The sequence below is a fragment of the Pan troglodytes genome, chromosome 20, assembly GCF_028858775.2.
Source record: "Pan troglodytes isolate AG18354 chromosome 20, NHGRI_mPanTro3-v2.0_pri, whole genome shotgun sequence".
NCBI lineage: Eukaryota > Metazoa > Chordata > Mammalia > Primates > Hominidae > Pan > Pan troglodytes.
The window spans coordinates 39,304,649-39,328,072 of NC_072418.2; the positions used below are offsets into that span (position 1 = coordinate 39,304,649).

The 23,424-nt window shown below is 45.6% G+C and overlaps 1 protein-coding gene across 6 annotated transcripts in view; it reads right to left on the reverse strand.

The window, feature by feature from the left end:
* Positions 1–10,333: 10,333 nt before the first annotated feature.
* ZNF565 (zinc finger protein 565) overlaps positions 10,334–23,424 on the reverse strand; it is a 70,172-nt gene continuing 57,081 nt past the window's right edge. For 5 of the 6 annotated variants that reach the window (XM_016934053.4, XM_054672434.2, XM_016934054.3 and 2 more), the window contains 3 exons: positions 23,078–23,204; positions 22,280–22,375; positions 10,334–11,782 (listed from right to left, as the gene is read on the reverse strand). In XM_016934053.4, the coding sequence (XP_016789542.1) occupies positions 10,515–11,782; positions 22,280–22,375; positions 23,078–23,204 (1,491 nt within the window). In that variant the 3' untranslated portion in view covers positions 10,334–10,514. 6 annotated transcript variants of the gene reach the window in all.

Consider the following 23,424-nt stretch of genomic DNA (forward strand, 5'->3'; position numbering starts at 1 on the left):
GTCTCAAAAATAAAAAATAAGGCCGGGCGCGGTGGCTCACGCCTGTAATCCCAGCACTTTGGGAGGCCGAGGCAGGCAGATCACGAGGTCAGGAGATCGAGACCATCCTGGCTAATGCGGTGAAACCCCGTCTCTACTAAAAATACAAAAAATTAGCCGGGCATGGTGGCAGGTGCCTGTAGTCCCAGCTACTTGCGGGGCTGAGGCAGGAGAATGGCGTGAACCCGGGAGGCGGAGCTTGCAGTGAGCCGAGATTGCGCCACTGCACTCGGGCCTGGGTGAAAGAGCCAGACTCCATCTCAAAAAAAAAAAAAAATAATAAAAAATAAAAAAATGGTTAGTTATTATGATCCTGCCAGCATCTCAACTACATGAATGCATGGAGTTTTTCAGTATTGTTCCCTGCTGATCTCCAGTGTCTGGAACAGTGCCTGACACACAGTAGGTGCTCAGGAAATATATTTCAGTTCGTAATGATGGGAAATGTCAAACACACAAAAACACAGCAAGTAGAATAATGAACCCCCTGTACCTATCAGCGAGCCTCAGCAAACTTGCCTCATCTACACCCCACCCACCTTTTCCCCTCAATGGATTTTTAAATCAAAGCCAAGGCATCATCATATCCTTTCATCCATGAATACTTCAAATTCTATCTCTAAGAGACAACTCCATATCACACCTAAACAATTAACATGAATTCCTTAATACAACTAAATATCCAGTCAGGGTTCAATACCCATTTTTTTCCATTGGGTCATATAATATTTTTTGTTTGTTCAAAACATAAATATATTATTTGATTACTTGTTCAAATCAGTATCAATAAATACTGTTCCAGGCATAGTGGCACATCACGATAGTCCCAGCCACTCAGGAGGCTGAGGCAGGAGGACTTCTTTTTTTTTTTGAGACAGGGTTTTGCTCTGTTCCCCAGGCTGGAGTTCAGTGGTGCGATCATAGCTCACTGTAGCCTTGATGTCCAGGCTCAAGTGATCTTCCCACCTCGGCCTCCCTAGTAACTTGGACCACAGGTGCACATCACCATACCTAGCTAATTTTTTTATTTTTATTTTTGTAGAGATGGGGGTCTCGCTATGTTGCCCAAGCTGGTCTTAAACTCCCAGGCTCAAGTGATCCTCCTGTCTCGGCCTCCCAAAGTGCTGAGATTACAGGCGTGAGCCACTGTGCCTGGTCAAATGTGACTACTTCTTCTTTTTTTTTTTTTTTAAGACAGTCTCACTCCATTACCCAGGCTGGAGCACAGTGTTTCGATCTTGGCTCACTGCAATCTCTGCCTCCTGGGTCAAGCAATTCTTGTGCTTTAGCATCCTGAGTAGCTGGAATTACAGGTGTGTGTCACCACACTCGGCTAATTTTTGTATTTTTAGTAGAGACAGGGTTTCGCCATGTTGGCCGGCTGGTCTCGAACTCCTGACCTCAGGTGATCTGCCTGGCTCAGCCTCCCAAAGTGCTGGGATTAGTGGTGTGAGCCACCGCATCTGGCCCAAATGCGATTTCTTGAAGCTCTCTCTTACCTCAAAGAACAGAGTCTGGCTCTTCCATTCTGGCAGTAAGCACAGGTCTATCATTGCCTTCAGTTGCCTTCAGGACCACTGGGGTCTGTTCCAGTCACTTTAGGGGATTGAGTCTTTGGCCACCTCTCAGAGTCCTTGAACAGTCTCAGCCAGCTGCTTAGGTTGAATGATCAAAGCAGCAAGTCCTGGCTTCACTGAACCAAAAATGTCCCTTCCAGAATTGGAAGCTGTTCTGGTGTTTTCTGCACAAAAGTGTAAACATAGATTCAAGTTCCAGTGCTTTCTGCATCCAACAGAATTCCATAGAAGGCCCTGGCTCTGACCTCGATGGAATGCATGGAAGACAGGAAGATACTCTTAAACCCAGCCTGCTGCAAACACAGGTTACTTCCAGCACGAAAAAGTTACACCCGAGGAGGTGGCCATTCTCTTCTCAAGAGGTGGTGAGTCTAGGCCCTTCTTGCAGAAGCAGAGCTGCACATACACATCATTTTTTTTTTTTTTTTTTTTTGAGACACGGTCTTGGTCTATTGCCCAGGCTGGAGTGCAGTGGTGCAATCTCAGCCTTCTGGTTTCAAGCAGTCCTCCCGCCTCAGCCTTCTGAGTAGCTGGGACTACGGGTGCATGCCAGCACGTCTGGCTAATTTTTGTATTTTTTGTAGGGATGAGGTTTTGCCGTGTTGCATATGCTGGTCTTGAACTCCTGGGCTCAAGCTATCTGCCTGCCTCAGCCTCCCAAAGTGCTGGGATTACAGACGTAAGCCATCATGCCCGGCCAAATTCCTTATCCTTATCTCTTTCTCTCTCTTTTTCTTTTTCTTTTTTTCTTTTTTGTTTGTTAAGACAGGGTCTCACTCTGTTGCCCAGGTTGGAGTACAAGAGGCAGGATCACAGCTCACAGCAGCTTCGAACTCCTGGGCTCAAGTGATCCTCCCTCCTCAGCCTCCTGAGTAGCTGGGACTATGGGTGTGCCACTACACCTGGCCAATTTTTAAATTTTTTGGAGATAGTGTCTTGCTGTGTTGCCCAGGTTGGTTTTAACTCCTGGCCTCAAGTGATCCTTTCACTGGCCCCTCCCAAAGTGTTGGGATTATAGGAATGAGACACTGCACCTGACCTCCTTATTATTCTCTTTTTTTTTTTTAGACGGAGTCTCTCTCTGTCACCCAGGCTGGAGTGCAGTGCTGCGATCTCGGCTCACTGTAACCTCTGCCTCCCAGGTTCAAGCGATTCTCTTGGTTCAGCCTCCCGAGAAGCTAGGATTACAGGTGCATGCCACCACGCCTGGCTAATTTTGAATTTTTAGTAGAGACAGGGTTTTACCATGTTGGCCAGGCTGGTCTTGAACTCCTGACCTCAGGTGATCTGCCCGCCTTGGCCTCCCAAAGTGCTGGGATTACAGGTGTGAGTCACCGTACCCGGCCCCTTCTCTTTTAAAGTAGAAAAAAAAAAAAAGCCACCCACCAGAGACATAAATGGCAATGCATGCATCAGGCATGGTGCTAGGAACTTTATACACATGTAATCCTTTCAAAAATAGCTCTTTTAAGTAAGAAAAATATGACCCCTCCCCATATTAAATGAAAAAGGGATATGAACATACAAGTAATTTATTCAATTAACAAATATTTATTGAGCACCTACTATGTTTTAGGCACTGTGCTAAAATCAATTCCAATGGTCAACAAATATGTGAACAAATGGTAATCATTATTGAAGGAATGCAAATGTACAAAAAGTGACTTTTCCATTTTTCACCTATTCAATGGTCTATATTCAAAATAAATGATTCTCCAGGATTGGATGAGCGTGGCTTTGGGATCTCTTCTACTGTAGGTAGATGCACAGCTGCATAATCTTCCTGAAGGCACTTGAGCAATGTCTATAGAATGGCTTAAAATGCATACATATCTTAAAAATGGCCAACCAGGAGCAGGAAGCACTCCTAACAACCTGATTGTGGTTTCCAAATACCATTTGGGAAAGTACCAAAATACCTAAAGGAAAGAAGAGGGCTCCTTGGAAAATGGCGACTTAAAGGTGAGAGGCAGGAAATGAACAAGATGAACTTGGAACATCTTGTGGTGGCAGACAGGGGGCAAATAATCAAAGACGACTGGGTCATAGCAAAAGGACACAGGAGCCAACTGGAAGAGGCTCTTCCACACCCAACATGGAGGCATTTGAGCATCACTGAGGGTGCAATTTAAATGGATTGAAACACATTAAACATCACACACACACACACACACACACACACACACACCCACACCCACACCCTTGCATCTAAATGCATCAGCTACCATGGCAGAATGCTGGGGGAGCCAATTCATTATTATTATTTCTGAGACAGTTTCGCTCATGTCACCCAGGCTGGAGCGCAGTGGCGTTATCTCGGCTCACTGCAACCTCCGCCTCCTGGGTTCAGGCAATTCTCCTGCCTCAGCCTCCCAAGTAGCTAGGATTACAGGCACGTGCCACCATGCCTGGCTAATTTTTGTATTTTTACTAGAGATAGTATTTCACCATTTTGGCCAGGCTGGTCTCGAACTCCTGACCTCAAGTAATCTGCCTGCCTCGGCCTCTCAAAGTGCTGAGATTACAGGCATGAGCCACCCTGCCTGACCTCAACTCATTATTATGAAAACCAGTAAAGAGAAAGAAGCATTTATCCTGCAATTCTTTTCTTTTCCTTTTTCCTTTTTTTTTTGAGACGGAGTCTCACTCTGTCGCCCAGGCTGGAGTGCAGTGGTGCGATTTCGGCTCACTGCAACCTCCGCCTCCCAGGTTCAAGTAATTCTCCTGACTCTGCCTCCTGAGTAGCTGGGACTACAGGCACACACCGCCAAGCCTGGCTAAGTTTTTGTATTTTAGTTGAGATGGCCGTGTTGCCCAGGCTGGTCTTGAACTCCTGAGCTCACGCAATCCACCCGCCTTGGCCTCCCTAAGTGCTAGGATTACAGGGGTGAGCCAAAACGCCCAGCCTCCTGTGTTTCTTTACTATAACATTGGGTAGTAAATAGTAGCTGAAGGAAAGTTTTTTCCTTTTTTCTTTCTTTTTTTTTTTTTTTGAGATGGAGTTTCACTCTTGTTGCCCAGGCTAGAGTGCAATGGCACGATCTTGGCTCACTGCAACCTCTGCCTCCCGGGTTCAAGCGATTCTCCTGCCTCAGCCTCCCAAGTAGCTGGGATTACAGGCATGTACCACCACGCCCAGCTAATTTTGTATTTTTAGTAGAGATGGGGTTTCACCATGTTGATCAGGCTGGTCTCGAACTCCTGACCTAAAGTGATCCACCTGCCTCAGCCTCCCAAAGTGCTGGGATCACAGGTGTGAGCCACCACACCAGGCCAGAAAGTTTTTCTTCATAAGAATATTCTAGCTAATAAGGAATGAATAATAAGATATCGCCATTTTGCAACCTCTAATGAACAGATTTATGAATGAAACATCAATGGTTGCCAACATCACAAAAGGAGCAACACCTAAATATTATGGCTTCTAATATTAACCACTGATAAATAATCTTAACAAAAAAAGAACCTCAATTTGACCAGTCCTCTCAATCTCAACTACTAATTTACAGGAAATACTAGGGATAGAGGAGCATGTTAAACTACACCATGCAGATGCAGCCAGCAAAAACTAGACTTGGAGAAGGCAAGTCTACAAGGCAAATTATCTAGTTTCTTCAAAAAACAAGAAGTTGCAAAAAAAAGCCAGTAAAGGAGAATAGATTGAGAATAATAGAGAAATACAAGACATATCAACTGCAATTTGAGGACATCATTTGGATCCTGGGAATTTTTTATAAAACTGACATTTATGAAACAAAAATTTGAACACTATCATACATGTAATGGCATTAAGGTGGTAACATCATTTTTTTTTTCTTTTGAGATGCAGTTTCACTCTTGTCACCCAGGCTGGAGTGCAATGGTGCAATCTCAGCTCACTGCAACCTCTGCCTTCTGTGTTCAAGGGATTCTCCTGCCTCGGCCTCCCAGGTAGCTGGGATTACAGGTGCCCACCACCATGGCTGGCTAATTTTTGTATTTTTAGTAGAGTTGGGGTTTCACATTGGCCAGGCTGGTCTCAAGCTCCTGACCTCAGATGATCCATCCACCTCGGCCTCCCAAAGTGCTGGGATTACAGGCATGAGCTACTGCACCAGGCCTGTTTTTTTTTTTTTTTTTAAGGAGTGAAAATATTTTCTAATGTTGTCATGTGCTTTAAAGATATGTATGAAATGTCTGTGGATGAAATCATATATCTGGTATTTCAAAAATAACAGAGATGAGAGAAGTGGGTACACAGACAAAGCAAGATTGGCCATGAGCTGATAATTCTTGAAGCTGGTGATGAGGCCGCTGGAGTTCATTATAAGATTCTGTGTATTTTTGTATATGTTCAAATTTTTTCATGATAGAAAGTTTAAAAAAGTTACTTTTTTTTTGAGACGGAATCTCACTCTGTTGCTAGCTAATTTTTTGTATTTTTAGTAGAGATGAGGTTTCACCATGTTGGCCAGGATGGTCTTTATCTCTTGACCTTGTGATCCCCCTGCCTCAGACTCCCAAAGTGCTGGGATTAGGGATTACAGGTGTGAGCCACTGCGCCCAGCCAAAAATTTACATTTTTATCTAGCATTTCCACTTCTAGGAATTTACCTTAAAGATATATTACACATGTACAAAATAATTTACGTGCAAGGGAAATATTATGGGATTGTTTGAAAGAAGAAAAAATAATGGAAAGTCCAGGCACGGTGGCTCATGCCTGTAATCCCAGCACTTTTGAGAGGCCAAGGTGGGTGGGTCACTTGAGGTCAGGAGTTTGAGACCAGCCTGGCCAACATGGTGAAACCCTGTAGCTACTAAAAATACAAAAATTAGCCGGGCGTGGTAGCAGGTGCCTGTAATTCCAGCTACTCAGGAGGCGGAGGCAGCAGAATTTCTTGAATCCAGGAGGCAGAAGTTGCAGTGAGCCAAGGTCATGCCACTGCACTCCAGCATGGGCAACAGAGCGAGACTCTGTCTCAAAAACAAAACAAAAAAATGGCCGTGTGAGGTGGCTCACGCCTGTAATCTCAGCACTTTGGGAGGCCGAGGTGGGCGGATTACCTGAGGTCAGGAGTTTGAGACCAGCCTGGCCAACATGGTGAAACCCTGTCTCTACTAAAAAGACAAAAATTAGCTGGGCGTGGTGGCGTACACCTGTAGTCCCAGCTACTTGGGAGGCTGAGGCAGGACAATCGCTTGAACCTGGGAGGTGGAGGTTGCAGTAAGCTGAGATCACAACACTGCACTCCAACCTGGGTGACAGAGCGAGACTCCGTCTCAAAAAAAAATTGATAATGTTAAATAAATTATGAAACACACAGATGATGGAATCCTCAGGAGTTGTTAAAAAAAATAAGGCAGCTAAATATGTACCAATATGGTCTAATCTTCAAGACGTATGCATAAGCAAAAATACCAATGTGTTGAAATTTGCTATCACTTGTGTAAAATATTTTTATAAAGAGTACATTATGCTTATGCAAATATTAATAATTATTATTCAGATGGAGTCTCCACTCTGTCACCCAGACTGGAGTGCAGTGGCAGGATATCGGCTCACTGCAGCCTCTGCCTCCTGGGTTCAAGTGATTCTTGTGCCTCAGCCTCCAAGTAGCTAGGACTACAGACATGAGCCACCACACCCGGCTAATTTTTGTATTTTTTAGTTGAGACAAGGTTTCACCATGTTGGCCAGGCTGGTCTCCCTGACCTCACGTGATCTTTTTTCCTTGGCCTCCCAAAGTGCTGGGATTACATGCTTATGCAAATTAAAAATCACAAACTATATACAAGAACTTGGTGTTAGTGATTGTTCCATAAAAGGTAATGGGGTGGGAAAGGCATAGAGCTATTTTATGAAAATTCACTTATGTCTGCATACCATGTTGTAACTTTAGGCCAGGAAGTGGCTCACACCTTAATCCCAGCACTTCGGGAGGCTGAGGTGGGCAGATCACTTGAGGTCAAGGAGTTTGAGACCAGTGTGGGCAACATGGTGAAACCCCGGCTCTACTAAAAATACAAAAATTAGCTGGGCGTGATGGTGGGCGTCTGTAATCCCAGCTACTCGGGAGGCTGAGGCAGGAGAATCACTTGAATCCGGGAGGCGGAGGTTGCAGTGAGCTGAGATCAAACCACTGTACTCCAGCCTGGGTGAGACTTGGTCTCAAAAAACAAACAAAACAAAAAAACCCAACAACAACAAATTGTAACTTTAACAATTTTATCCTATGACTATGCTTTAACTATTCAGAGTGACAAATTTTTTTTTTTTGAGACAGGGTCTCACTCTGTTGCCCAGACTGTTGTGCAGTGGCACGATCCCGGCTCACTGCAGCCTCCGCCTCCCAGGTTCCAGTGATTCTCCTGTCTGAGCCTCCCAGGTAGCTGGGATTACAGACACGCACTACCATGGCTAGCTAATTTTTGTATTTTTAGTAGAGACGGGGTTTCACCATGTTGGCCAGGCTGGTCTCGAACTTCTAACCTCAGGTGATCTGCCCACCTCGGCCTCCCACAGTGCTAGGATTACAGGAATCCTACGAATCAATTTTGATATTTTTATAAAAATCCATTCTCTCCAGATTTTAAAACAGAATAAAGTCATGCATAGTAAGCTATTTTTAAAAAATCTTTACCCCCTTTCTCATTCATATTTTTTCCCTAGATCATACTTGTAAATAGTCTTATTGAATTGTTAAACAAACAACCTTCAGATGAAATCTGTTTTTCCATTCTGTTTTCATTTTTAATAATTAATCTTACTGCTGACTTTGGTTTATATTGTAATTTTTTCCTAACTTTGAGAGTTGGCTACTCATTCATTCAACATGTTTAGTATGTGACTGGCAGTGATGAGGTGCTGGGGATCTACACATGGAGCACAGAGCCGCTAGCTTCAATTCTCAGGTTCTGATGGGAGTACAGCTTTGGCTACGCTAAACTAGTTCTTTTTTTTTTTTTTTTCTTTTTTGAGACAGGGTCTGCACCCAGGCTGGAGTGCAGTGGCACAATCTCAGCTCACTGCAACCTCTGCCTCCCATGCTCAAGCAATTCTCCTGCCTCAGCCTCCTGAGTAGCTGGGACTACAGGCATGCACCACTCCACCTGGCTAATTTTTGTATTTTAGTAGAGATGGGGTTTCACCATGTTGGCCAGGCTGGTCTCAAACTCCTGACCTGAAGTGATCCGCCTGCCTCGGCCTCCCAAAGTGCTGGGATTACAGGTGTGAGCCACCTTACCCGGCCACTCTTCTGTTAATTTCTAATCTTCTGAATTTCTAACCTTTTGATTGAAGGCCTCATAATAATTATGCTTTCCCACTATTTTTCAGAATAAATGATCATAACAACTGGTTATGAAGACTTTTGGATATGTGATGTATTCATAAGGCTCTCCTCTCACATGAACTCCTTATCAGTGATACTAATAATAAAATTAATGACAATAGCTAGTATTTACTGAGCACTTGTGTGTGATAGGTATTACTTCTAAGGCTTTACATAAAATACCTCATTTAGTCCTCATAAAAGTTCTATTAGTTAGACATAATAATCACCACTTAAAAATAAGTAAACTGGGTTGGGCATGGTGGCTCACGCCGGTAATCCCAGCACTCTGGGAGGCCGATGTGGGCAGATCACGAGGTCAGATCAAGACCATCCTGGCCAACATGGTGAAACCCCGTCTCTACTAAAAATACAAAAATTAGCTAGGCATGGCGGCATGTGCCTGTAATCCCAGCTACTCAGGAGGCTGAGGCAGAAGAATCCCTTGAACCTGGAAGGCGGAGGTTGCAGTGAGCTGAGATCGCACCACTGCACTCCAGCCTGGTGACAGAGCTAGACTTTGTCTCAAAAAAAAAAAAAAGTAAACTGAGGGACAGAGAGTTTGCATAACTTGCCCAATGCTATGTAGTCTATAATCAGGGGAAGTGAGCACTGCTAAGTAAGGTATATGCCATGATGAAAGGCACAGTCATAGAATCTTTTTTTTTTTTTTTTGAGATGGAGTCTTGCTCTGTCGCCAAGGCTGGAGTGCAGTGGTGCGATCCTGGCTCACTGCAAGCTCCGCCTCCTGGGTTCACGCCATTCTCCTGCCTCGGCCTCCCGAGTAGCTGAGACTACAGGTGCCCGCCACTAGGCCCAGCTAATTTTTTCATAGTTTTTAGTTGAGACAGGTTTCACTGTGTTAGCCAGGATGGTCTCAATCTCCTGACCTTGTGATCCGCCCGCCTCGGCCTCCCAAAGTGCTGGGATTACAGGCGTGAGCCACTGTGCCCAGCCAGAATCTTTTTTTTTTTTTTTTTTTTTTTTTGAGACAGAGTTTTGTCCTTGTCAACCAGGCTGGAATGCAATGGTGGGATCTCGGCTTGCTGCAACCTCTGCCTCCTGGGGTCAAACGGTTTTCCTGCCTCAGCCTCCTGAGTAGCTGGGATTACAGGCACCCGCCACCATGCCTGGCTAATTTTTGTATTTTTAGTAGAGATGGGGTTTCGCCACATTGGCCAGGCTGGTCTCAAACTCCTGACCTCAAATGATCTGCCGGCCTTGGCCTCCCAAAGTGCTGGGATTACAGGCATGAGCCACTATGCCTGGCCACAGAATCTTAATCGGGTCATTTTTGTATTAGGAATTGTCAGAAATTTAACATATTTTGAATGGCAAGAAGCAGCTTTTCTATATTCATTTTTTTTTTTAGCATAGATTATCTGATGCTTAGGAAACAGTGAGTGAGGCAAAAAGAATTCCCACATTTATTTAATTTTCTTTGGGTGTGGGTTTTCTGATGTTCTATGATGAAAGTGACAGGTGTTTTCTGACATTAATTACACTACATTAAAAATTACCTAGTACTGAGCCAGATGTGAACTCCACATAAAGGCTTATCTTTATCCCTTACACTCAAGGCTTTCTAACCAGTATGAATTCTGTAGTGTTCAATGAGTTGTGAGCCAAGAATAAATGCCTGCCCACACTCTCTACATTCGTAAGGTTTGATACCAGGATGAATTCTCTGATGTTCGGTAAGTTGTGAACTACGAATAAAGGCCATTCCACACTCCCTGCATTCATAGGGTTTCTCACAAGTGTGAATTCGCTGATGATGAGTCAGTTGTGAAACACGAATAAAGGCCTTCCCACATTCCTTACATTCGTAGGGTTTGTCACCTGTATGAATTCTTTGATGTTGAATGAGGTATGAGCTACGACTAAATGCCTTCCCGCAGTCCTTACATTCATAGGGTCTGTCGCCAGTATGGACTCTCTGATGTCGTGTGAGCTGTGCGTGCTGTCTGAAGGCCTTCCCACATTCCTTACACTCATAGGGTTTCTCCCCAGAATGAATTCTTTGATGTCGAGTAACTTCTGAGCTGTGAATAAAGCCCTTTCCGCATTCCTTACACTCGTAGGGTTTCTCACCAGTGTGGATTCGCTGGTGTACAGTCAGCTGTGAGTGCTGTCTAAAGGCTTTCCCGCATTCTTTACACTCATAGGGTCTGGCCCCCGTGTGGATTCTCCGATGCACAGTGAGTTGGGAGCCACGAATGAAAGCCTTGCCACAGTCTTTACATACGTAGGGTTTCTCGCCTGTGTGAGTTCTTTGATGCAGAATCAGCTGTGAATGCTGCCTAAAGGTCTTCCCACATTCTTTACATTCATAAGGTTTGACACCAGTATGAAGTCTCTGATGTAGAATAAGTTCTGATGTACGACCAAAGGCCTTCCCACAGTCCTTACAGTCATAAGGTTTCTCACCCGTGTGAATTCTCTGATGCTGAACAAGGTGTGAGGCACGGCTGAAGGCCTTCCCACATTCCTTACATCCGAAGGGTTTTTCACCAGTGTGAGTTTTCTGATGTTGAATAAGGTGTGAGCCACGGCTAAATGCTTTCCCACATTCATGACATTCCATCAGTTTCTCACCAGTCTCCCTGCTCTGACGTACAGTGTGAGACGTGTGATGCTGGAACACGGGCATATGTCCATAGGTGACGTTCACTTGCTTAAAATAGCACTCTTCATTGACTTGTCTCTCAAACTGGCCTTCGCATTCCCAGTCAGCTCTAAAATCGGAGCCCTCCAGGTCACTGCATTTAAGGCTTTCCATTATCTCCCAGTTGAATGCCCCGATTTCAAAAATGTCTTTTTGTAGAAATTTCTCACACCTGGACTCCAAGTCTGAAAAATAAGAAAAAGATAAATACAAGCTGTGATCCTTCTCTATGAGAAATAAAAAATTCTATAGTAGAGGCCAGGCACGGTGGCTCACATCTGTAATCCCAGCACTTTGGGAGGCTGAGGCGGGTGGATCACAAGGTCGGGAGTTCACCTGGCCAAGATGGTGAAACCCCGTCTCTATTAAAAATACAAAAATTAGCCACACATGGTGGCAGGCACCTGTAATCCCAGCTACTCGGGAGGTTGAGGCAGGAGAATCGCTTGAACCTGGGAGGCAGAGGTCACAGTGAGCCGAGATTGCGCCACTGCACTCCAGCCTGGGCGACAGAGCAAGACTCTGTCTCATAAAAAAAAAAAAAAAAAAAAAAACAAAAAACTATAGTAGAACAGGGAGACAAAAATAAATAACCATAAAAAGTGAAAGGCTTATATACATCTCAAATATTATGCAATTTCAAAAAATGACATGAAAGCACACTATGTGAAGAGCTCACACGGTGCCAGAAGGGAGCAAGAAGACAAATTAAGCCAGGGGTTCTAAATTTGTTTTTTGCTTTGAGACGGAGTCTTGCTCTGTCGCCCAGGCTGGAATGCAGTGGTACAATCTTGGCTCACGCAACCTCCGCCTCCTGGGTTCAAGTGATTCTCCTGCCTCAGCCTCCTGAGTAGCTGGGATTACAGGCACTGCTACCACACCCAGCTAATTTTTGTATTTTTAGTAGAGATGGGGTTTCACCATATTGGCCAGGCTGGTCTTGAACTCCTGACCTCAAACAATCCACCCGCCCTGGCCTCCCAAAGTGCTGGGATTACAGGCGTGAGCCACCTCGCCTGTCTGAGAACATTTTTATCACTCCAAATAGAAACCACCCCGCCCATTAAGCAGTCACTCTCCATCCCCTATTCCCTCCAGCCCCTGGCAACCATTACTGGCAGAGAGCTACTAATTCTGTCTCTATAAATTTGCCTATTCTGGACATTTCATGTAAATAAGGCATCTATATTTTCAACACTTCCCACCACATAAAGTTGATGTCCATCAAAATGAAAATCTCTGCTTAAACATTTCACTGCCTTCCCATTTCGGTGCATTTAGAATTAATTCCAAAGGCCAGGCGAGGTGGCTCATGCCTTAATCCCAGCACTTTGGGAGTCCAAGGCAAATGGATCGCTTGAGGTCAGGAGTTCAAGACCAGCCTGGCCAACATGGAGAAACCCTGTCTCTACTAAAAAATACGAAAATTAGCAGGCATGGTGGCAGGCGCCTATAATCCCAGCTGCTTGGGAGACCGAGACACAAGAATCACTTGAACCTAGGAGGCAGAGGTTGCAGTGAGCCAAGATGGGACTACTGCACTCCAGCCTGGAAGACAGAGTGAGAGTCCATCTCAGAAAAAAAAAAAGGCTGGGTGCAGTGGCTCACGTCTGTAATCACAGCACTTTGGGAGACTGAGGTGGGTGGATCACCTGAGGTCGGGTGTTCGAGATCAGCCTGACCAACATGAAGAAACCCTGTCTCTACTAAAAATACAAAATTAGCCGGCCATGGTGGCACATGCCTGTAATCCTAACTACTTGGGAGGCTGAGGCAGGAGAATCACTTGAATCCGGGAGGCAGAGGTTGTGGTGAGCTGAGATCGCACCACTGCACTCCAGCCTGGGTGACAGAGCGAAACTGTCTCAAAAAAAAAAAAAATTACAAACTCACTGCCATGGCTCACAGGGCTCTTGGCAAAGCAGATCCCTGCTTGTTTTTGTCACTACTGTGTCTCAGCAAGAGCAGGGCCTCTTCACATTGAACATTCTCCCCTTTCCTCCCAGTGTACAAAACCACCAGCCATCTATGAGCATGTAAAATAAATCTAGGCCTTTTCCATCTCAGATCTCTCATCAGGTTCTTCCATCTATCAAGAATCCTGTCCTGGGCTTTTTGCTGCTTTTCTCATCCTTAAGGTCTCAGATGAAAACTCACTCTCTCTATTTTTTTTTTTTTTTTTTTTTTTTTTTTTGAGACAGAGTCTTACTCTGTCCCCCAGGCGCTCACTGCAACCTCTGCCTCCCAGGTTCAAGTGATTCTCCTGCCTCAGCCTCCCGAGTAGCTGGGATTATAGGTGCCTGCCACCATGCCTGGGTAATTTTTGCTTTTTTTAGTAGAGATGGAGTTTCACCATGTTGGCCAGGCTGGTCTCAAACTCCTGACCTCAGGTAATCTGCCCACCTCAGCCTCTCAAAGTGCTGGGATTATAGGCGTTTGCCACTGTGCCTGGCTTGTCTTTTTTTTTTTAATATTTGACATGGGGTCTTGCTCTGTCTCCCAGGCTGGAGTGCAGTGGTGCGATCTCAGCTCACCACAACCTCTGCCTCTGGGGTTCAAGTGATTCTCCTGCCTCAGCCTCCCGAGTAGCTGAGATTACAGGCATGAGCTGCCACGCCCGGCTAATTTTTGTATTTTTATTAGAGACAAGGTTTCACCATGTTAGCTAGGCTGGTCTCCTGAACTCCTGACGTCATGTGATCCAGCCGCCTTGGCTTCTAAAAGTATTGGGATTACAGGTGTGAGCCACCATGCCCAGCAAAAACTCACACTTTCAAGAAAGCTCTCAGCCTGACAGCCCTAAACACACGCCTTTATCCTTTCTCCCATTTCTTGTACTCTGTCTTTGTAACACTTTTGTTGTAATTAGATTTTCATTTACTTACTCATCTGCTGTTCTGTTTGTTTTCTTGTTCCTGAATCTTCCCCAAAGGTGGAAATACTGCCTTTTTCACTAACCATTGAAACCAACCCAGCTGGGCGTGGTGGCTCATGCCTGTAATCCCAGCACTTTAGGAGGCTGAGGCAGGTGGGTCACTTGAGCTCAGGAGTTTGAAACCAGACTGGGCAACATGGTGCAACCCCATCTCTACCAAAAACACAAAAAATTAGCTGGGCATGGTGGCGGGCACCCGTGTTTCCAGGTATTCAGAAGGCTGAGGTGGGAGGATGGCTTGAGCCCGGGGACAGAGGTTCAGTGAGCCGAGAATAGTGCCACTGCACTCCAGCCTGGGCAACAGAGCAAGAACTTGTTTCAAAAAAAAAGACAAGACAGCATTTGTCAGATTGGATAAAATACGAAAATCTAGGTGCACAGTAGTAACAAGTAACACACTTTAAGACATGAAGACCTAAGGTGTTTGAAAATAAAAGGTGTGGCCGGGTGCAGTGACTCATGCCTGCAACCCCAGCACTTTGGGAGGCTGAGATGGGCGGATCACCTGAGGTTGGGAGTTTGAGATCAGCCTGACCAACATGGAGAAACCCTGTCTCTATTAAAAATACAAAATTATCTGGGCATGGTGGCACATGCCTGTAATTCCAGCTACTCGGGAGGCTGAGGCAAGAGAATTGCTTGAACCCAGGGGGCGGAGGTTGCGGTGAGCCAAGATCGTGCTATTACACTCCCGCCTGGGCAACAGGAGCGAAACTCCATCTCAAAAAAAAAAAATAGACTTTAAAAACAGAAATCATCATTTTGGGTTAAGCAGGGTAGCTCTATAATCAAGAAAGTAATTCCATTCAGCAGGAAGATTTATGTTTCTAAAGTTATATACACCTAATAGCCTCCTAATACATATATTTTATTTTTATTTATTTTTTGAGACAGTCTTTTTTTTTTTTTTTTTTTGAGACAGAGTCTCGCTCTGTCGCCCAGGCTGGAGTGCAGTGACGCGATCTCGGCTCATTGCAAGCTCCGCCTCCTGGATTCACGCCATTCTCCTGCCTCAGCCTCCCGAGTAGCTGGGACCACAGGCACCCGCCACCACGCCCGGCTAATTTTTTGTATTTTTGGTAGAGATGGGGTTTCACCGAGTTAGACCAGGATGGTCTCGATCTCCTGACCTTGTGCTCTGCCCACCTCGGCCTCCCAAAGTGCTGGGATTACAGGCGTGAGCCATGGTGCCCGGCCAGGACACAGTCTTGCTCTGTCGCCTAGGCTGGAGTGCAGTGGCATAATCTTGGCTCACTGCAACCTCTGGCTCCCAGGTTCAAGTGATTCTCCTGTCTCAGCCTCCCGAGTAGCTGGGGCTACAGCCGTGTGCCACCATGCCTGGCTAATTTTTTGTATTTTTTAGTAGAGAAGGGGTTTCACTGTGTTAGCCAGGATTTTCTTGATCTCCTGACCTCGTGATCTGCCCACCTCGGCCTCCCAAAGTGCTGGGATTACAGGCGTGAGCCACCGCGCCTGGCCCAGCCTCCAAACATATAATGCAAAATTCAAAAGACACACGAGAAGAAATTAACAAAATCGTCATCTAGGAGATTTCAATTCACCTTTCTCAGAAATAGGCCAAGATGATAAAAATTTATAAAGAATATAAATTTAGGGGCCAGGCGTAGTGGCTCACGCCTGTAATCCCAGCACTTTGGGAAGCCAAGACAGATGGATCATGAGGTCAGGAGTTCGAGACCAGCCTGGCTAACACGGTGAAACCCATCTCTACTAAAAATACAAAAAATTAGGCTGGCATGGTGTTGTGCGCCTGTAGTCCCAGCTACTCAGGAGGCTGAGACAGGAGAATCACTTGAACCCGGGATGCTGAGGTTGCAGTGAGCCAAGATCCCGCCACTGCACTCCAGCCTGGGTGACAAAGTGAGACTCAAGGGCTTCAAGGAAAAATAAAAGAGAGAGAGAAAAAAAAGTTAAAAACAAAAAACAAACAAAAAACTCCAAGAACAGATGAGGGGGCCGCATGTGGTGGGTCATGCCTGTAACCCCAGCACTTTGGGAGGCTGAGGCGTGCAGGTCAGTTGAGGTCAGGAGTTCGAGACCAGCCTGGCCAATGTGGCGAAACCCCGTCTCTACTAAAAATGCTAAAATCAGCCAGGCATGGTGGCGGGTGCCTGTAGTCCCAGCTACTCAAGAGGCTGAGGCAGGAGAATCTCTTGCATCTGGGAGGTGGAGGTTGCAGTGAGCTGAGATCATGCCACTACATTCCAGCCTGGGCAACAGAGTGAGACTCTGTCTCAAAAAAAACAAAAAAACACAACAACAACAAAAAACAGATGACTGAATAAACACAGTGTGTATATAATATGTACACATGTATATTAGTATTTATACATGTATACATCTGCATACACACATACAATGGAATATTATTCAGCCATAAAAAGAATAAAATTCAGAGACATTCTGCAACTTGGATAAAACATTATGCTTAGTGAAATAAGCCAGATACAAAAGGCCACATACTGGATGATTTACATGAGATACCTAGAATAGGCAAATTCATACAGACAAAAAGTAGAACAGAGGTGACCAGGGACTGGAGGAAGGAAAATAGAGTTATTGTTTAATGGGTACAGAGTTTCTGTTTGGGATGATGAATAAGCTCTGGAAGCAGAATGTATAATGCTGTGAATGAACTAAATGCCACTGAATTATATACTTAGCCAGGCATGGTGGCATGTGCCTGTAGCACCAGCCACTTGGGAACCTGAGGTGGGAGGATGGCTTGAAACTGGGAGGCAGAGGTGGCAGTGAGCCGAGATCGTGCTACTACACTCCAGCCTGGGCAACAGAGCCAGAACCTGTCTCACAAAAATAAATAAATAAATATTATGTAATTTTTTTTTCTTTTTGAGACAGAGTCTCGCTCTGTCGCCCAGGCTGGGAGTGCAGTGGTGTGATCTTGGCTCACTGCAACCTCCGCCTCCCGGGTTCAAACAATTTTCCTGCCTCAGCCTCCCGAGTAGCTAGGATTACAGGCATGTGCCACCATGCCCGGCTAATTTTTTTTTTTGTACCTTTCATAGAGATGGGGTTTCACCATGTTGGCCAGGCTGGCCTGGAACTCCTGATCTCAGGTGATCTGCCCACCTCAGCCTCCCAAAGTGCTGGGATTACAGGCATGAGCCACTGTACCCGGCCCCTTATGTAATGTATATTTTATCACAATTTAAAAAAATCTAATAAATAAAAGATTATTATTTTTCAGAACTGCAAGAAATTAGAAAACACACCAACCAAATATTCTGTGAAAGACAAGAACACTTTTATGGAATCAACAGCAATAGGCTTAATATTTTAATATGGAATTACAGTAGAGTCGTACCCATAAAGTTGTTTTTGTTTTATTTTGTTTTGTTTTGTTTTTGAGATGGAGTCTTGTTCTGTTGCCAAGGCTGGAATAAAGATGCGTGATCGATCTTGGTTCCTTGCAACCTCCGCCTCCCAGGTTCAAGCGATTCTCTTGTCTCAGCCTCCTGAGTAGCTGGGATTACAGGCACCTGCCACCACACATGGCTAATTTTTGTATTTTTAGTAGAGATGGGGTTTCACCATGTTGGCCAGACTGGTTTCGAACTCCTGACCTCAAGTGATCCACCTACTGGTCTCCCAAAGTGCTGGGATTACAGGCGTGTGCCACCGCGCCCGTCCATACATTGTTAATTTATGCATATTCAATTAACTTTGCTCAAAAAAATACATACAGAATGTGGTAGGTGGGATAACGGCACTCAAAGATGTCTGTGTCTTTATTCCTGGAACCTATGAATGTTACGTCACACAGCAAGGGGAGTTGGAATTCAGATAGCTAATCAGGGCAGGGCACAGTGGCTCACGCCTGTAATCCCAGCACTTTGTGAGGCCGAGGAGGGTGGATCACCTGAGGTCGGGAGTTTGAGACCAGTCTGACCAACATGGAGAAACCCCGTCTCTACTAAAAATACAAAATTAGCCGGGCGTGGTGGTGGGCGCCTGTAATCCCAGCTACTCGGGAGGCTGAGGCAGGAGAATCACTTGAACCAGGGAGGCGGAGGTTGTGATGAGCGGAGATCTCGCCATTGCACTCCAGTCTGGACAACAAGGGTGAAACTCCATCTCAAAAAAAAAAATTAAAAAAAAAAAAAGCTAATCAGTTGACCACCACGAGATGGCAAGATTATCCCGGTTTATCTGGGTGGACACAATGTATTCACAAGGGTCCTTGGAAGTGAAAGTGGGAAGGCCAGGTGCAGTGGCTCATGCCTGTAATCCCAGCACTTTGGGAGCTTTGGGAGGCCTAGGTGGGTGGATCACTTGAGGTCAGGAGTTTGAGACCAGCCTGGCCAATATGGCGAAATCGCGTGGTGGCGCACTCCTGTATTCCCAACTACTTGGGAAGCTGAGGCAGGAGAATTGCTTGAACCTGGGAGGCTGAGGTTGCAATGAGCTGAGATCGTGCCACTGCACTCCAGCCTGGGTGACAGAGTGAGACTCTGTCTCAAAAAAAAAAAAAAAAAAAAACATAAAAACAAACTTTTTCTGTGAAGGGCCCAATGGTAAATGTTTTAGGGTTTGTTGAACACATAAAGTCTCTACAGCATATTCTTTTTTTTTTTTAACACTTTCAAAATATCAAAACTGTTCTTGGCTCTAGGGCTGTATGAAAAACTGGTTATGGACTGCATTTGACCCACAGATTGCAGTTTGCCGACCCCTGGTCTAGGGCACAGGGAAGTAAAAGATGGTATGGTAAAGATGGTAAGGTCTTGCTTTGCTCAGAAAAAGTTCAAAGATATGATCCATTTCCTACCATTTTTCTTTCTTTCTTTTTTTTTTTTTTTTTCCCCCGAGATGGAGTCTCACTCCTGTTGCCCAGGCTGGAGTGCAGTGGGGCAATCTTGGCTCTCAGCTACCTCTGCCTCCTGGACCATTTTTCAATAAAAGGAACCAGCATTCTTTTGAGAACTGGCTGATTTCAGGGCTGAGGCAGGAAAAATCTGAAATAACCATGGAACATGCTGTGGTACCAGAAAACGTGGAAGTATATAAAAGAGAATGTGGGTGTGTTGAGAGAACCCAGGAGCCAAGCTTAATGAGTTTTCAAGGGCCAAAGCCTGAATGATTCGAGCAATGAAATAAACAATGAAAGTAGTGACTACAGCCCATAGAATAAAATAAATACCCACGAACTCATCGTGATATAAAGAAATCATTGAATGAACAAGTGAATGGAAGAGGGCTAGGGACAGTTCTTCCTTATTGAAGAATTCCAATTAATAAATGGTGAAGGAATAAGGGACACAGAAAATCAACATTAGACAAGTGACAGAGTAATAACTGGTGCAGACAAGGTCCAGTGATGGATGCCAAAATCAGGGGGTGGGAGGAGGAAAAGCAGCACATTTGCCTAGTGTGAAAGTATTTCGCCATAAGATATTTATCAATTACGGATGGAAACTTCACAGGGGAGAAACAAGAGAGGCCCTATCTTACCAAGTGATCAAAGTGAACAGCACCTATCTTTTTTTTTTTTTTTTTCTGTTGCCCAGGCTGGAGTGCAGTGGCGTGATCTTGGCTCCCTGCAACCTCCGCCTCCCGGGTTCAAGCGATTCTCCTGTCTCAGCCTCCTGAGTAGCTGGGACTACAGGCACCCGCCACCACGCCCAGCTAATTTTTATATTTTCAGTAGAGATGGGGTTTCACCATATTGGCCAGGCTGGTCTCGAACTGCTGACCTTGTGATTCGCCCGCCTTGGCCTCCCAAAGTGTGAACAGCACCTATCTTACCAAGTGATCAAACTGAACAGCACCAGTAATAAGCCATGTTGATGTCTGATATGTGATATACAGAGAAGAACATAATATCACTTCTGTGATATTCTTGCTAAAACGCAGAATCTCACTGTGAGAAAACATTAGACAAATGTAAAGTGAGAGACAATCTACAAAAAAATACTCATTAAGAGCATCAGCTGGCTGGGTGCGGTGGCTCATGCCTGTAATCCCAGCAATTTGGAAGGTTGAGGTGGGCAGGTCACTTGAGCTCAGGAGTTTGAGACCAGCCTGGCCAACATAGTGAAACCCTGTATCTACTGAAAATACAAAAATTATCCAGGTGTGGTAGCGTGCACCTGTAATCCTAGCTACTCAGGAGGCTGAGACAGGAGAATTACTTGAATCTGGGAGGCGGAGGTTTTAGTAGAGATGGGGTTTTACCATGTTGGCCAGGCTGGTCTTGAACTCCTGGCTTCAAGTGATCTGCCCACCTTGGCCTCCCAAAGTGCTGAGATTACAGGCATGGGCCACTGTGCCCAGCCAATAAAATGGTTTTTTTTTGGTTTGTTTTTTGAGATAGACGTTCACTTTTGTCGCTCAGGCTGGAGTGCAATGGCATGATCTCGGTTCACTGCAATCTCCACCTCCTGGGTTCAAGAGATTCTCCTGCCTCAGCCTCCCGAGTGGCTGGAATTACAGGCACCCACCACCATGCCCAGCTAAGTTTTTTGTTTGTTTGTTTGTTTGTTTTTTGAGATGGAGTCTTGCTCTGTCGCCCAGGCTGGAGTGCAGTGGTGTGATCTTGGCTCACTGCAAGCTCCGCCTCCTGGGTTCACGCCATTCTCCTGCCTCAGCCTCCTGAGTAGCTGGGACTATAGGCGTCTGCCACCGCGCCCAGCTAATTTTTTGTATTTTTAGTAGAGACAGGGTTTCACCATGGTCTCGATCTCCTGACCTCGTGATCCGCCCACCTCAGCCTCCCAAAGTGCAGGGATTACAGGCGTGAGCCACCGCGCCTGGCCAATTTTTGTATTTTTAGTAGAGACGGGGCTTCACCATGTTGGCCAGGGTGGTCTTGAACTCCTGACCTCAGGTGATCCACCCACCTCAGCCTGCCAAAGTGCTGGGATTACAGGCATGAGCCACCATACCTGGCCAAGAAAATAAGTTTTTCTTTTTTCTTTCTTTTTTTTTTTTTGAGACAGAGTCTCGCTCTGTTGCCCAGGCTGGAGTGCAGTGGCGCAATCTCGGCTCACTGCAAGCTCCGCCTCCCGGGTTCACGCCATACTCCTGCCTCAGCCTCCCGAGTAGCTGGAACTACAGGCGCCCACCACCACACCCGGCTAATTTTTTTGTATTTTTAGTAGAGATGTGGTTTCACCATGTTAGCCAGGATGGTCTCGATCTCCTCACCTCGTGATCCGCCCGCCTTGGCCTTCCAAAGTTCTGGGATTACAGGCGTAAAGCCACTGCGCCCGGCCAAAAATAAGTTTTTCTAAGGGATGAAGAGACTTGTAGAAAAAAGGATCTGGCTAGGTACTGTGGTTCACACCTGTAATCTCACTTTGGCCTCCCAAAGTGGGAGGATCGCTTAAGCCCAAGAGATGGAGGCTGCAGTGAGCTATGATCACGCCACTGCACTCCAGCATGGGTGACAGAGTGAGATCCTGTCTCTTAAAGAAAAAGGATACAAAGTACAGGTAAAAAGTTGGCCACTGGGGAAGAAATAGGTACATCTCTTTTTTATAAGAAAGGAAAATGTGAGAGAACAGAGACCAGAGAGGAATTAATGGGAGTAGGCCAAGGTTCTCTTGGAAGCTGACGCTAATAAAGTCTTTACTCGCCACATCTTCACGTTTCAGGCCTTTCTTCCACAGTAGGGCTTTGAGGGAACTTCCCACAGTAACTCAAGTTACTCCTGTCAGTCGACTCATCCAGGGACCTTCCCCTGTCGAAATCGGCCCTCGCTCACCTGGGCACCATGGTCCTGTCACATCATTTGCAATCATCCAGGGCTCTTTCCCTTGCTCCAATAAGGAGACGACATCAGGCTTAGAAATGGAGAGTCCTGTTTACAGGAAAAGAAATGGGGTGTGATCAGACCGCTCCAAAATCCAAACCCAGTTCCCTGGTCACCATGGAAAAGACGCAATCACAAGGTAGGTGGAAGGTTGTCCAAAGGATAGGAAGACCGAGCTGCCCAGCGGAATGACTTGTTTCTAGTTCCACAAAGCACAAAACAATTTTTCAGTCACCAGAAATTCAGTCAGAAACTTGTAAGTTGCCCTAGAAATTCATAATGAAGAAACCAGAAATTCCAGAAGGGTAGTCCTGAATTATGTGGAGTAAATGTGTGGTGATCACTCTCCATGAACCCCCTCCTTCCCCTCCAATCTATTCCTTGATGCTCCTGGCCTTGTTCTGTGCCCAGCTCTGGGATCCCGACAGCTCACCGTAAGGACTGCATTACCCATGCCCTATGGCTTCTCATTGGCTTTGGCAGACAGAAAGCATCAGCTGGAGATCAGCGGACAGGAGGAGAGAGAGCACTAGGCATTTCTTACCCTCCTCTCTCCCTCCTTTGACCCAGGAGCTCTGGAAGTAGCTACAGCTATTGCTGGCCGGGCCTCTCTCTATGGCTGTAGTTTGTAGCGTCTCCTGTGACAGTTTCCTCTCCTCACCCATTTAGGCAGAGATGGAAATGGCACCCCATGGTTGTAGTCCCTGTTGCCTTGCTTTCCGTCTGGCCCGTGTGATACAATCTCCTTACCTAGTGAGGCCAAGTGACCAAAGTTCTCCAGAGTCACCTCCCTGTACAAGTCCCTCTGAGCAGGTTCCAGGCACTTCCATTCTTCCAGAGAGAACTCTATGGCCACGTCCCTGAATGTCACCAGTCCCTGAAACAATAAACCCACGCATTAGTGTACATTAAGAAACTTTTTTCATTTATTCTGAAAATTTTCAAGATGCACAAAAGTACAGAGAATAGTGTACAGTAATGGCCCCCCCATATGCATCAGTCTGCTTCAACAGTTAACAAGGTGTACCCTGTTTTATCTCTTCCCTTCTATCTTTTATTCCCCATGTACTGTGAGGCAAATCCCACATGCCAAACAT